The sequence below is a fragment of the Strongylocentrotus purpuratus genome, unplaced genomic scaffold (assembly GCF_000002235.5).
Source record: "Strongylocentrotus purpuratus isolate Spur 01 unplaced genomic scaffold, Spur_5.0 spur5_scaffold_9, whole genome shotgun sequence".
Classification (NCBI taxonomy): domain Eukaryota; kingdom Metazoa; phylum Echinodermata; class Echinoidea; order Camarodonta; family Strongylocentrotidae; genus Strongylocentrotus; species Strongylocentrotus purpuratus.
Window position 1 is genome coordinate 14,963,986 of NW_022145615.1, and position 12,110 is coordinate 14,976,095.

General features: G+C 35.3%; 1 protein-coding gene across 1 annotated transcript; it reads right to left on the reverse strand.

Moving 5' to 3' along the window:
- Window positions 1-4,219: 4,219 nt before the first annotated feature.
- On the reverse strand, window positions 4,220-9,129 carry LOC100892358 (uncharacterized protein PF11_0207). Its single transcript, XM_003730924.3, has 3 exons — window positions 8,166-9,129; window positions 7,571-7,753; window positions 4,220-6,513 (listed from the first exon to the last, which is right to left on the reverse strand). The coding sequence occupies exons 1-3, from the start codon at window positions 9,093-9,095 to the stop codon at window positions 6,307-6,309; spliced, it is 1,320 nt and encodes a 439-aa protein (XP_003730972.3). The 5' UTR covers window positions 9,096-9,129; the 3' UTR covers window positions 4,220-6,306.
- Between the last annotated feature and the right edge of the window lie 2,981 nt (window positions 9,130-12,110).

The following is a 12,110-nucleotide window of genomic DNA, read 5'->3' on the forward strand; positions in this document are numbered from 1 at the left end:
TTGTGTCGAAATCACACATCACTATTCCCATTTAACGTCTTTAATGCATGTATAGTTCGATTGTAATGTACATACTGAAAATCTGCCGTTAACTTCACTCTATTGCGAGATATCTATTTCTATATGCTAGTTTTATATATAATTAAAACCAATAAAAAAAATCCATGGGAGTTCTCTTCTTCATTTTGACCGGTATCAATGATTATCAACATTAAATTATTTGTTATAATAAAAATAGGCCTACAGAAATATATTAATAGGACCAATAACGATTGGCACAGAATCCAACTAAGTTCAAGGATAAACGTTTTAAAACCTGCCAAATATCGCTCATTATAATCCCATGCTCCCTTTTCTCGCCTTTGACGAGTACCTCCAAATATTGAGGGTATGTGGTTGTCTGTTGTTAAAATGTCTGAACTGTCATCCTTCACTGCTAAATAGTTTGTTCTTAAGATGCCCTGTATATATTTTCATTTGAAAAATTATTTTGCACTTCTTATATTACTCGCTATTAGTATCCCATCGTCTCTGTGGCTGATCGAGAGGAGGTGCCCCATTCATTTTGTCATGCACGTTTGAGGCATACTAGGATTATATTGCGTGTACCCCTCTATTTTGTTGGCACCCCTACATAATATATTAAGTAAACCTGGATCTGCGACTCTGCTCGCCCTTTTTTTGCCTTTCAAGGATTCAGTTTTTTAAAGTTAGAGCAAGACGCACAACAAGCGATGCCTATGCTCAAAATAAGTCAAAATATTACATTTACAATGATCAATTAATAGAACATCGATATTGATGAAGAAAAATCACTTGCATTCAAATTGATTGACACAGATCTGATACCGGGACGAAGCAAGCTGATGTTGATCTTTTTATTTGTTTTAATTAAATGTCGGATTTGAGTGCATGTATTCATCTTTTTTTCCTTCCTAGTGCTATATACATGTACACAAAGCTTCATTTCCCTCTTTCTTGTTGGGGTGGGGGGGGGGGGGAGTGTTAAGCTTTTTTTGAATAATTGTATTTTGTCTATGACTATTGTTGATTACACAGTGATTCATAACTGTTATTCCTCACCATTTTATTGTTACCATTTCTGTAAAGTCACATGGATTGGAAAAGAAGACCTTCGGGTTACAGTTATTTAGTTAATATTTTTCTTTACCGTCATCCCGACTCTTTTCAAAATGTACTCTTGTTTTGTATTCAATGATTTTCTTTGTGTTTGACCGGATAAATAATAATAATAATAATAAAATGCTAAACCAACGGAGCCATTCACTCCCATCCTATAATATTACCAAAAAAGAAAAGAGAGAGAAAGAGAGAGAAAGAGAGAGAAAGAGAGAGAGAGAGAGAGAGAGAGAGGGGGGGGGGGGGGAGAGAGAGAGAGAGAGGGTGAGGGGGGGGGGGGGTAAGTGAGCGAGGATCATCATACATGTGCCTTATAGTGCGTTTTAGAAGAACAAAAGTATAAGTAAAATAAATATAAATGATGGGGCTAAGTAATTGGGAAAACCAGTATCGAAAAGAAGATAAGGACTCTAAGTCATACAGGCCGCCCATACGCTACAACTATTATTGACCTTAATCTTTTGCAATAAAAAGTAAGAAAGTGTCACATTTTGGAAGGGAGGGGCGCACAAGAGCTGTCAGGAATTATCACACTCAAATTTTATGTCATAAAACTTTTAAAAGGTTTTGTCAGCCTGAGCAAACTTGTGAATTTGAGGACCTCAAGTTCTTTTACATTACTGATCGACAAAATATTGTAAATCTTCATGGAATATTCCGAACCCTTGGCGGCCAAAATGCATATTGTGAGAACCATTTTATCAATAAAAAACGACGTTTTACACACTGTAGGATGTTGTTCTTGTTGTTTTTGTTTTTTTTATTAAAATGGGGCATTTTCGGGGGGGGGGGGGATCACACTATCCCATGCATTGGCCTATACCACCCGGAATGTTTGTACAAAGTCTTATCTTTTATTTCTCTTTTAAACTAATTCGATTTTTGTAGGATAAGCTGGGAATTTTACAACTCCATATTTCTTATTCTATAGAGTGGCGGGAGGAATGAAGCCCCTCCCATGTCTACTTCTAGATGTACAACGTCTTGTTTGCAATGTAATATCTTAATCTTGACTTAAAAATTATAGGGACGGGATCCCTTGCACCCTCACAGAAATGTAAATTTGCGAATTCTAGAGATTTAAAATAGCAAATATTAAGTTTAATGTGGAATGGATTAGTTGCTTTTTAATCTTTCCGCTTTTCTCAAGATAGTTTACTCGATTGATTTCAAATGCCCGCAACAAAGAAGAAGAAAATCATCCCCTGAATAAGGGAAGCCGTAGTCAGAGTATCATAATGAGTTTCATGCAAAGGGGACTCTCCGAGATAATTTTGTCACGGTTCTCATTATCTTTTTAATTAACACCGAATAGAGGCTTAGTAGGCCTACTGCTCATTAAACAGTCTTGTAATTATTTGATAGAGACTTTGTGGCAGATCTCTTAGGGCAAGGTCAACTTTAATGATTTATTTTATATAACCATGATAACATTGTACTGTGTACTTCAGCAACAAAAAGAACGTTTTGTTAATGAATGCAGCCAAAATGACAGCTGGGGCCAATGGTTTTGTTTTCATAGTTGGACCATTTTTAACAGTTACTCATTCGTCCGAAATTTGTGATGTTTCTGTAAAGAGAAATATTGTTACAAAATCGAGCAAGGGCCTTTAACCAGTGGCGTATCCCGGAATGTTATAAACAGAGGAAGGGTGGGGATAATATAATAATTGGACTTACACCCTCTGTAAGTTGTTATGGAATATATATAAATTTATAGATAATCATAATCAAACCTGCTGTTAGGTTTTTTTTAGGGGTATATCTTCTTTTTCTTCTTCTCCTGTCTCTTCTTCTTTCTTTCTAGATTTTTTTCTCATTTCGTTATTCTTATATTTTATATGTAAATGTGTAAATGCATATGTCATGTCCCAACAGTCCCATTACCAAAGTAGACTACTAGTTTATCCATAATATTACGTTATTTGTGTGAACAAAATTGGGGGAAGCTGATTTGCGGCTTCCTCATTTTTCTGCTGCATACCGCTGATGGCGCTCTTTCGCTCACAGGTCATGGAATTTTGTATTTATGAATGTTCTTCAAAATACGCTCATAAATGTGTATTCTAATTTTATATCATTTTTCGTAACTTCAGAATGAAAGGTGCACTGGTCGAGTAAGGGCCTTTTTTGAATACTTTTAGATGTAAGCTTTACTTTGTCACATTCTCAAGAAACATATAAACCGAGACAAATCACTGAATTTTCACATACTTAAACAATTACAAAACTTGGTAAGTGTATAAATAATGAAGTTGTTAACTATATATATATATATATATATATATATATATATATATATATATATATATATATATATATATATATATATATATATATATGACAGTAAAACTTGTGTAAATCCACGGATTATTTGAAATTTATAAGGTTGTTATTTCAAATCATTATCATATTTTCACTTTGCATTTCCCTCAGAAGAATTAAATTGTGTATACTTTGCTTAAAAATCGTGATTTAAATCCAAAGTGTCAAGATTCATCTCATAAAAGCCCTTCAACAAGACCTCAATGTTCAAGTTATCAAATGATACAAGAAAACAGTGTTGCCCACTCTGTTTTCTGTTATAGTCTTTTACTTGCTTGTCACAATTTCTCATAACTGTAATCCCACCAATTTACAGAATCATGAATCCACTCCTGCTTCAATTCTCTGATTGTTTAAAAAAAAACACCCCAAACGAGGTAAATGTATTTGAGTGAAATTACCCTTCATAGCAAAGCTACATCAATTACCATTAAAAATCACAAAATACAAATCATTGAACCAAATGTTTGATATTTCCTTTTTGTACACCATACTGTTGATAAGATGTTTTGATTTTGAGTTTAGTTATAGTATGTTACCATGTCAGCAACAACGGAAATACATATACTGATTTCTCAAAGGAACTGTTTTAAATAAAAAAATTCTTCTTAACTCCCTTGATCACATCACTATTTTTGTAGTTTTTATGCATTGTATTTGATGATGTTATGATGCGTAATGTAATATGTGATTTTAAATGCCCTTGGTGCAAAAGCAACTCCGCAACTTGAACCAACAATCTCACACACAGATGTTTACAAATGCTTTCTGACAATAAGACAGTTCAAACATGTACATTATTGTTTTTAATAATATATATTCATCCATAACGATCATTTATCTACAAAATATAATCACACACATCCTTATGAACGATTTTTCCAAAAATAGAAATGAATTTGATTTAAAAAATATGTTTTACCCTCTATTTGATTATTACACTTGTTGGCAACTTCTTAACTACGGTGTATGATAATAATGATTTTCATTTATACTGTTATGGAGAAAACACAGATGAACATAAAAACAATGCAAATTAAATTAAGTACTGGAATGTCTGTAAAGTTAAATATGATTATACTAATTTATAGTAATACTTTTCTATAATTTTCCTTAAGGAAAATGCAAGCTGCTTTTAAATACTGATGAACCTGGGGAAGACCAAAGCTGATAAAAGTTGGTTGCATTGATTAAAACTAACTCTTCAACCTAAGATGTGGCCTATGATAGAAGAATGACTAAGATCATTGCTGATGGTCACTAAGACATAAGAACACAGGTAACTACTTTAATTACAAATTTATCAAAGGAATGATATTGTTAAATCATTAGACACCACAATAATCAAACACTCAACACAAACTTTCAAATCACATTTGATTAAATTCCTTGCACAATTTCCCCGTTAAAACTGTTATGCAATCACACACACACAGGAAATCATTATAATGCTAGCAATTTCTTATTTTTTTAAATAAATTGATGTGCATCTTTCAGAGCTCAAAATTACAAAAAACATTTATTTGATATTTCATAGAAAATATACCTCATAAGTTTTACATTTGTTAACATCATAAAAATACTGCACTAATCCCAAATTGCATTTCATCATAATCAGAGAATCAATTTGACTTACTCTCACATAATTATACTCAATACTTCTGTGTTAGATTCAAGATCTCTCTCATGGGTACATGAAATATATTTTTAATTATTCTATTCTTCATGCATCACAAACATAAGAATGAAAAGAAACAACATGAACTACATGTTTGTTCAGGTAACAGTTCAAAGAGTAAAGAAGTCAAGTGATAATAAAGGTAGTCCTCATTAGCAAATGTTTTAGCGTTTTGACTTCCACAGATTATAGATCTACTACAACAGGAGATGAAATAAAGTCTGTTGTATGGGACACATCTCATGAAATTATCCAGGAAATGAAAATCATAATATTGGGAAAGCCTAATTTCAATTGAAAATATGCTTAACCAAGTGCATGCCTGCACAGGATGTTTTATAAAGCTGGGGGAACTAGTCAAAGGATTAAGAATATACAAACATAGCTTCAATACTTTCAAAATATCATGTCCATTTGAGGAAATATTGTTTTTGCATTTAATGCAGCAAGTGGCAAAACTGAACTTTTCATACATTCCATTGTCAATTTCCAAATGCAGCTGTTTATGTCCAATGTCTAGGACAGTTACTGTTGAGCAAAGCCCAGGGAAAATGAAGAGAATTCAAGTTATATACATGTTACTTACTGTATGTATCCTTTTCAACTTTAAAAACAAAAGTAAATGTTAGTACGCCTAGAAAATGCCAGAAGAAGTTTTGCATGTTTTTATACTTTTCATATTAATACTGGCTATGGCCTACATTGGGTTACTTACACGTATGACAAAAGATTTCAAGACTTGACTTTGTGAGATCAAAGAAATGTAAGAAACATACAGTGTATCTTACAAAATCCTCTGCCGAGAGCCAGAAAGGTGTTAACTGTAGGTGGAAATATGAGGTAATGCCCTTCTAGTTCTCAGCTAAATAATCTTTACAAACCATACATGAAATCTAACGTTCCATTTTCCTTAAGGAATTGAATAAAATCATTAGAAAAGTAAGGCAATTATCTATCTATAGAGTAAAACACTTACTCTCATATATACATATATATGCTAAAATCTATCAAAGGTGGGCTATTAAAATCATGTTTATCAGAAATATTCCTGCAGAACTGAAGAGTCATTCACAAAGTGTTACCTTCATAAAAGTTGCCTGATGGTGATATAGAAACATGGAGTAACAACAAAAAGAATATGAAGAAGATATCTTTACTTCTAATCAGCTATATCCACTTATACTCTTGACTGTATTCTTCTCCTTAACTGATGACGATGACCCTTTGACCCCTGCTCCCTTTGAGTTTTGACCTGGTTTGTTGCGTTCTCTCTGCCTCCCATCCATACCTAGGGTTGGTAATCGGTTAGGTAGTGACCTGGATTTGTGCGATCCATCTTCAGAACGAGAGGAGAGTGATCCAGACGTTGTCTGAACCACCAAAACAAAACAAAAAAGTTGATTCCATTAATTGAATTCAATTTATTTCACCAAAGCAATTAAAAAGTAACATACAGACTTAGAAATATAAATTGTTACATGAAAAGAATAAAATACATATATATACATTGGTACAACAATATAAAAGTTGCTTGATAGATAGCAGCCAGAAAGGAAGTGACCATTTAATGGTTTTATACGTGGCCGACCTAAAGAAGATATATGATTAAAGATTATGTAAGTATCAGATTACAAGGACGTGACAAAGTACAACATACAAATAAAGAGATAATTGCCTTAGAATGGGGAGTATTATATATCATCTTAGTTTGTGTTTGATTGTAAACACACTACGTTCAGATTCTATGCATGTGACAAGGTTCCAAGAAACCTGGACATAGGAATATTATCATTAGATGTCAAAGGAAAGCAAAACAATTGCAGTTTATGTTACTGCAGATAACTGATGAATGATGTAATTAGCACTCAATTAAATGAGTAGTTGCACAATTTTTCCTCGATAACAATGAGCTCCATCAAAAGAGCATGAAAAAGATGCAAATTTCATTTGGTGTGAAAATACTTTAATTGATACTTGATTATTTCAGCTATTAATTAAAAATATACATTAAAAAATGATTCAGAAAATAAGTTAGTTCTCAAATATTTAGAATAAGATAACACCATAAAATCATATATGATATCCAATACCATACACCTTCTTTGCCGTTTTAACTGATATTGCAAACAGTAAGTATATGATATATATCTCTCATGTGTATACTATAATACATGTAAGTGAATTGAATAATATCAGTATAAAAACTATATCATCAATAAGAACCATAGTGGAGTATACATCTACATGTACAGAGCAGGAAAATAAATAGAAGAAAGAAAGAAGAAATTAGAAGAACATAATTGAATGAGAAAATAATGAGGATGTGATACATGACAAGTATGAGAGGGAAAAAAAAAGTTCCCCAGAAATGCACAAAAACAAGTTAAACAACCACTCGTACAAATATAAGGCAAGTATTATCCATACCATGACTGATTGGTCAGGCCTAGGTCTGGCCATTGCAAGACTTGGTCCTGCTACCGTCATTCCTCCTAGCCTAATTGGATTGGAGTCTGCAAACATACGATTGAAATTTCCTTCTCTATTGCTAAGCTCCATACGGTACCATTTAATCTCCTTCCGTAGCCTCTCAATTTCTTCTTGGGAATCCTGCCATAAAAATTGGTATAGGAAAACAAAATTACATCATCTTCATATTAATTGATATCATGTCTCGATTCAATTCACAAGGTGAGATAAAATTTAAGTGTTAGAAAAAAAGGCACTTTTTAAGAATAGACTAGACAAATACTGGCCTTAAAACCATGATCTTGTCTAGTATGAGCCTATAAGCTGTATAAACTGATATTGCAATTTTGCACACGTTTGTGTCCTTTCTCACTTGGCAAGGATAATGTAGACCCTATAACCACTGAAGAAGACATCTGCGATCGATGAACAGGCATATTCCTATAGCATCTCTGGATTAAAGTAAAGTAAAAAGTAAAGTAAATATCTGATTTCATATATCAATCATGCTGAAACTAAAAACATTAACACTTGATCGCTTGAAAGGACTCACGCTTGACACTTCAGATAGACTTTTTGATGATCCTGATGATCTAGACACTATTGAGCTTCCATCACTGCTCCGCCTTTGTTTTGTTTCATTGGATGCAGTTTCCTTCTTTTTATCCTGCAGCTTCGTTTTCAGATGTTTAATGTCCGTTTCCAGCATCTTACTCTTCTTCTGTGCCATCTCCTTGGCTTTATTTGAATGAGTTGCATCTTCTATTAGTTTAGAAATTCTCAACCTCAGCTCGCTCTCAGTTTTATCTAAATCCTTTTTGAACTGTGCAATTGCTTTGTCACCCTCCCTTTGTGTTTGAACATTCATTGCAACCATGTGTTTCAAATTTTCATTTTCTATTTCTTTGACCTTCAGTTCTTCTTTGAGTTTATTAAGGTCTGCAGGATCTGATGCTCCGTTTGGTCTTGGGGATGTCACCTCAAGGTCAACACTATTTACTCCAGATTGATCTGTAGATCTACTTGTCATAAAATGAGCCTTCATGGCCTTCTCTTTATTGATCTCCACTTCATTCTCTAACTTGACAATATCCTCTTTGAGACTTGCTATCTCCTTCAAAAGTGCTGCATTCTTTTCTCGAATTTCCAAAAAATGTTTTTCACTCTTTTCCTTATATTCATTCAATTTTTTGCCATAGTCCTGCTCAATGCTAATGGCATTCGTTTGCGCCTTTCTTTTCGCTTCTGCTAAATCGTGTTCAAGGGCTTCGATCCGTTTTTTCGCGTCCGCGATCACGTTTAAAATCTCTTGCTCGTAGGCTTCTTTTGTCGATTCCAACTCTACCTCTCTCTCGTGATTTCGAGAAAACAGCATATGAACAACCTGTGTAAGCTCCGAAACCTTCTTTGACATTTTATATTCAAAAGACTTCTTGTTATTTAGACGGGATGTCGGATTTCCCGACCCTCCTCCGTCCGCCATGATAGTTGTTTATGATGGCAACGTGAAAACTGAATATTTAGACTGAAATACACTATTTGAATCTAGAGTGTATGGTGTAGTTGCTGGGTCAGTGTAGAAACCAATTGCAGGGAGGGGGAGACATGCGGTTTGTTAAATGATGTAGTAGGCCTACATGACTGTATGGAAGTTGAAAATCTAGAGAATGCTATGTTTGATAGAAACTGGTCCATAATATTACGAGAAACCCAGAAGTACTAGGCTAAAGTAAAGTGTAGTACATTATATTATATCATGATTTAGAAAGAAATAGCATACACATGAAACCTAATTGAGAAAGTGTAATTTTTGGGTGACACGACATTTGCTCCTGCGACAATTGCTCCGGGCTTTATTTCGTCTAAGATGTAGGGTTAGGGTTAGGGTTTCAATAGGGTTCTATGTTAGGTTTAGGGTTAGGTTTAGGGTAGGGTATAGTGTTGAATCCAGGGTTGAAGTTAGCCATTCGATTAGTGTATGAAATTTACAGCGGAGCAATTGTCGCCGGAGCAAATGTCATGGAATCTAATTTTTGTTGCGTTTTTTCTTTACAAGAACAAGACTGAAAGTATGCAAAAAAATTGCAGTGAAATCATTGATTTAATATACACACTGGATTTATGCAGTTCGGAACTGAATAAACTTGAAAGTTATTCATGATCATATCACTGAAGGAGAATGTTCATGAAAATGACTGAGATAGTTGAGAATGTTTCTTATTCTTTTCTTCTATTTCTACTTCCATGGTGATACTCATCAACGCCTGTTCAGCATCTAGAGTTGTTATATACAGCTCGTGACACGGAAAATACTGACAATTACTATACTGCATAACCAAATGATGTGCTGTACCTGTGTAAAGGGCGTGGACTTGATTCTGGAGTTTGTTTTCTCCGCACAGATATATTTGCCCTCAGAACTTTACATCTCTTTTTATCTCTGGGAGCTATTCGGCCCCCTGAACTGAATTGCCTTAGGCCTAGATATCTATGCTTGCATGAACAGGCATGGGTGTCGATCTGTAATTGATACCTATTGTTCAGGGGGGATGATCTTTCACCCAGTGGCGGATCCAGGGGGGGGGGGGCCGAGGGCCCGGGCCCCCCCCCTTGAGAAAAAAATCATGTAAAATCACGTGATTTTTACCTTTTTGGGGGGGTTGGCCCCCCCCCCTGGCGCTCAAGGGGGGGGGGGGTGCAAATTGAATTTTTTTTTGAGGATCAAAAAAAAAAAATGTGCTCACCCCCCCCCCCCCCCCCCACTGAGCGAATTTTTGGTCGGAAAAAGAAAAAGAAAAAAATATTGTGCTCTGTACCCCCCCCCCCCCCCACCCCCCACTGAGCGACTTTTCGGCCGGCGCGATTTTCAAATTTTCGGGAGCAAAAAAAATAACAAAGTTGGGCCCCCTCCCCTTAGAAATCCTGGATCCGCGCCTGCTTTCACTCCCCCCCCCCCCGAACAATAGGTATTACGTAAGGATCGACACCCATGTGAACAGGCGTCATGATCCATAATAATATATCGCAGAAATACGCGTATAATGCAAATCAGCTTTGTTTCTATTCATGGGAATATTAAAAAGGATGAAATTATTATATCTCTTCAACATTTTTAAAAATCTATCAAGAGAAATTATGGTCCTATCTTTGTCGAGAGGGGAGAGGAGAGAAAGGAGTTGGGGAAGGATGAAGAGAGATTTTTTTTAGTGGGGTTGCGATTCTTATTCTTCAATCATTTGAATCATCATCATCAAAGGATGGCTATAAAATTATAGAGGCTGGTGGTGATTACTCAGAAAACATGGAGAGACGTTTCCACGTTCTGATGTGAGCCGCGGTAAGTATGATCAATATTTGTATAGATTTTCTGTATCGACGACACATAAAAATAACTGTAATCATATATAGAAATATGATTTTTGTTTGGACTTTGCTAAACGTTTAAATGAACAGTTTCGTATATTTTTTTTGTTTTGTTTCATGTAAAGTTTAATCGAACAGTTTTGGTTACGCCCAAGCAGAGCTTCAGTTCCGGAACTCTCTCTCCCAGTTGGTTTTGTCCTGACCAAGCTTGTCAAAGTAAGAAACGTAATTAATTTCCTGCTTTTGTTAGGAAAGCAATATATCGTTAGGTGCAGGAATACAGAATCATGCCCAACGTCCATCATTTTGGATATGTTGAATATTTTCAGACGGTATAGGAAAGTTTACTGAAAGACGCAACAAAACTAGATAGGCACAGTGAAAAATGGCGCTTAATTTCAGAAATTTTAGAAAATATTCCTATATTTAAGCAGTTTAGCGGATGATAGAACGCTTACTGAAATCTGTTGTTTTTCTTCTGGAGTAGGGGGGGGGGGGGGTAAGTTTGGCGATCGCTGATGTTTTCTATTCCGGATGATCCATATTTGATTTCTTCTTTGATCTTTTGTTGTTACATGGATATAAATGTCTGTATATTTGTATCATGTTTATAATTGAATGTAAAAATATTATTGGATCAATGCTTATCAAATCTAGTAACTAAGTGAGAGTCAGAGAGAAAGAGGTGGGAGATCGAGAGAACTGAGAGAGAGAGAGAGAGAGAGAGAGAGAGAGAGAGAGAGAGAGAGAGAGAGAGAGAACTGAGAGAGAAAGGGAGAGAGAGAGAGAGCCTGAGGGTGAGAGAGAGAAATAGAGCGAGGAGAGAGAGAGAGAGAGAGAGAGAGAGAGAGAGAGGGGAGAGATCGAGAGAACTGAGAGAGAGAGAGAGAGAGAGAGAGAGAGAGAGAGAGAGAGAGAGAGACGAGAGAGAGCCGGAGAGCTGAGAGAGAGAGAGAGAGAGAGAGAGAGGGTGTGGTTAGTAATTGTTACGGCTAATATTTGCACATCATTCCCCCATAATATAGCCAAGGGGTGTCACTCTACTTATAGGGTTTTATATTCTATTCTTTTAATTCATCTTCTTATCCAATTTTCATCATTGTTTTAACACCGAGAAACTACGATAATATATTCC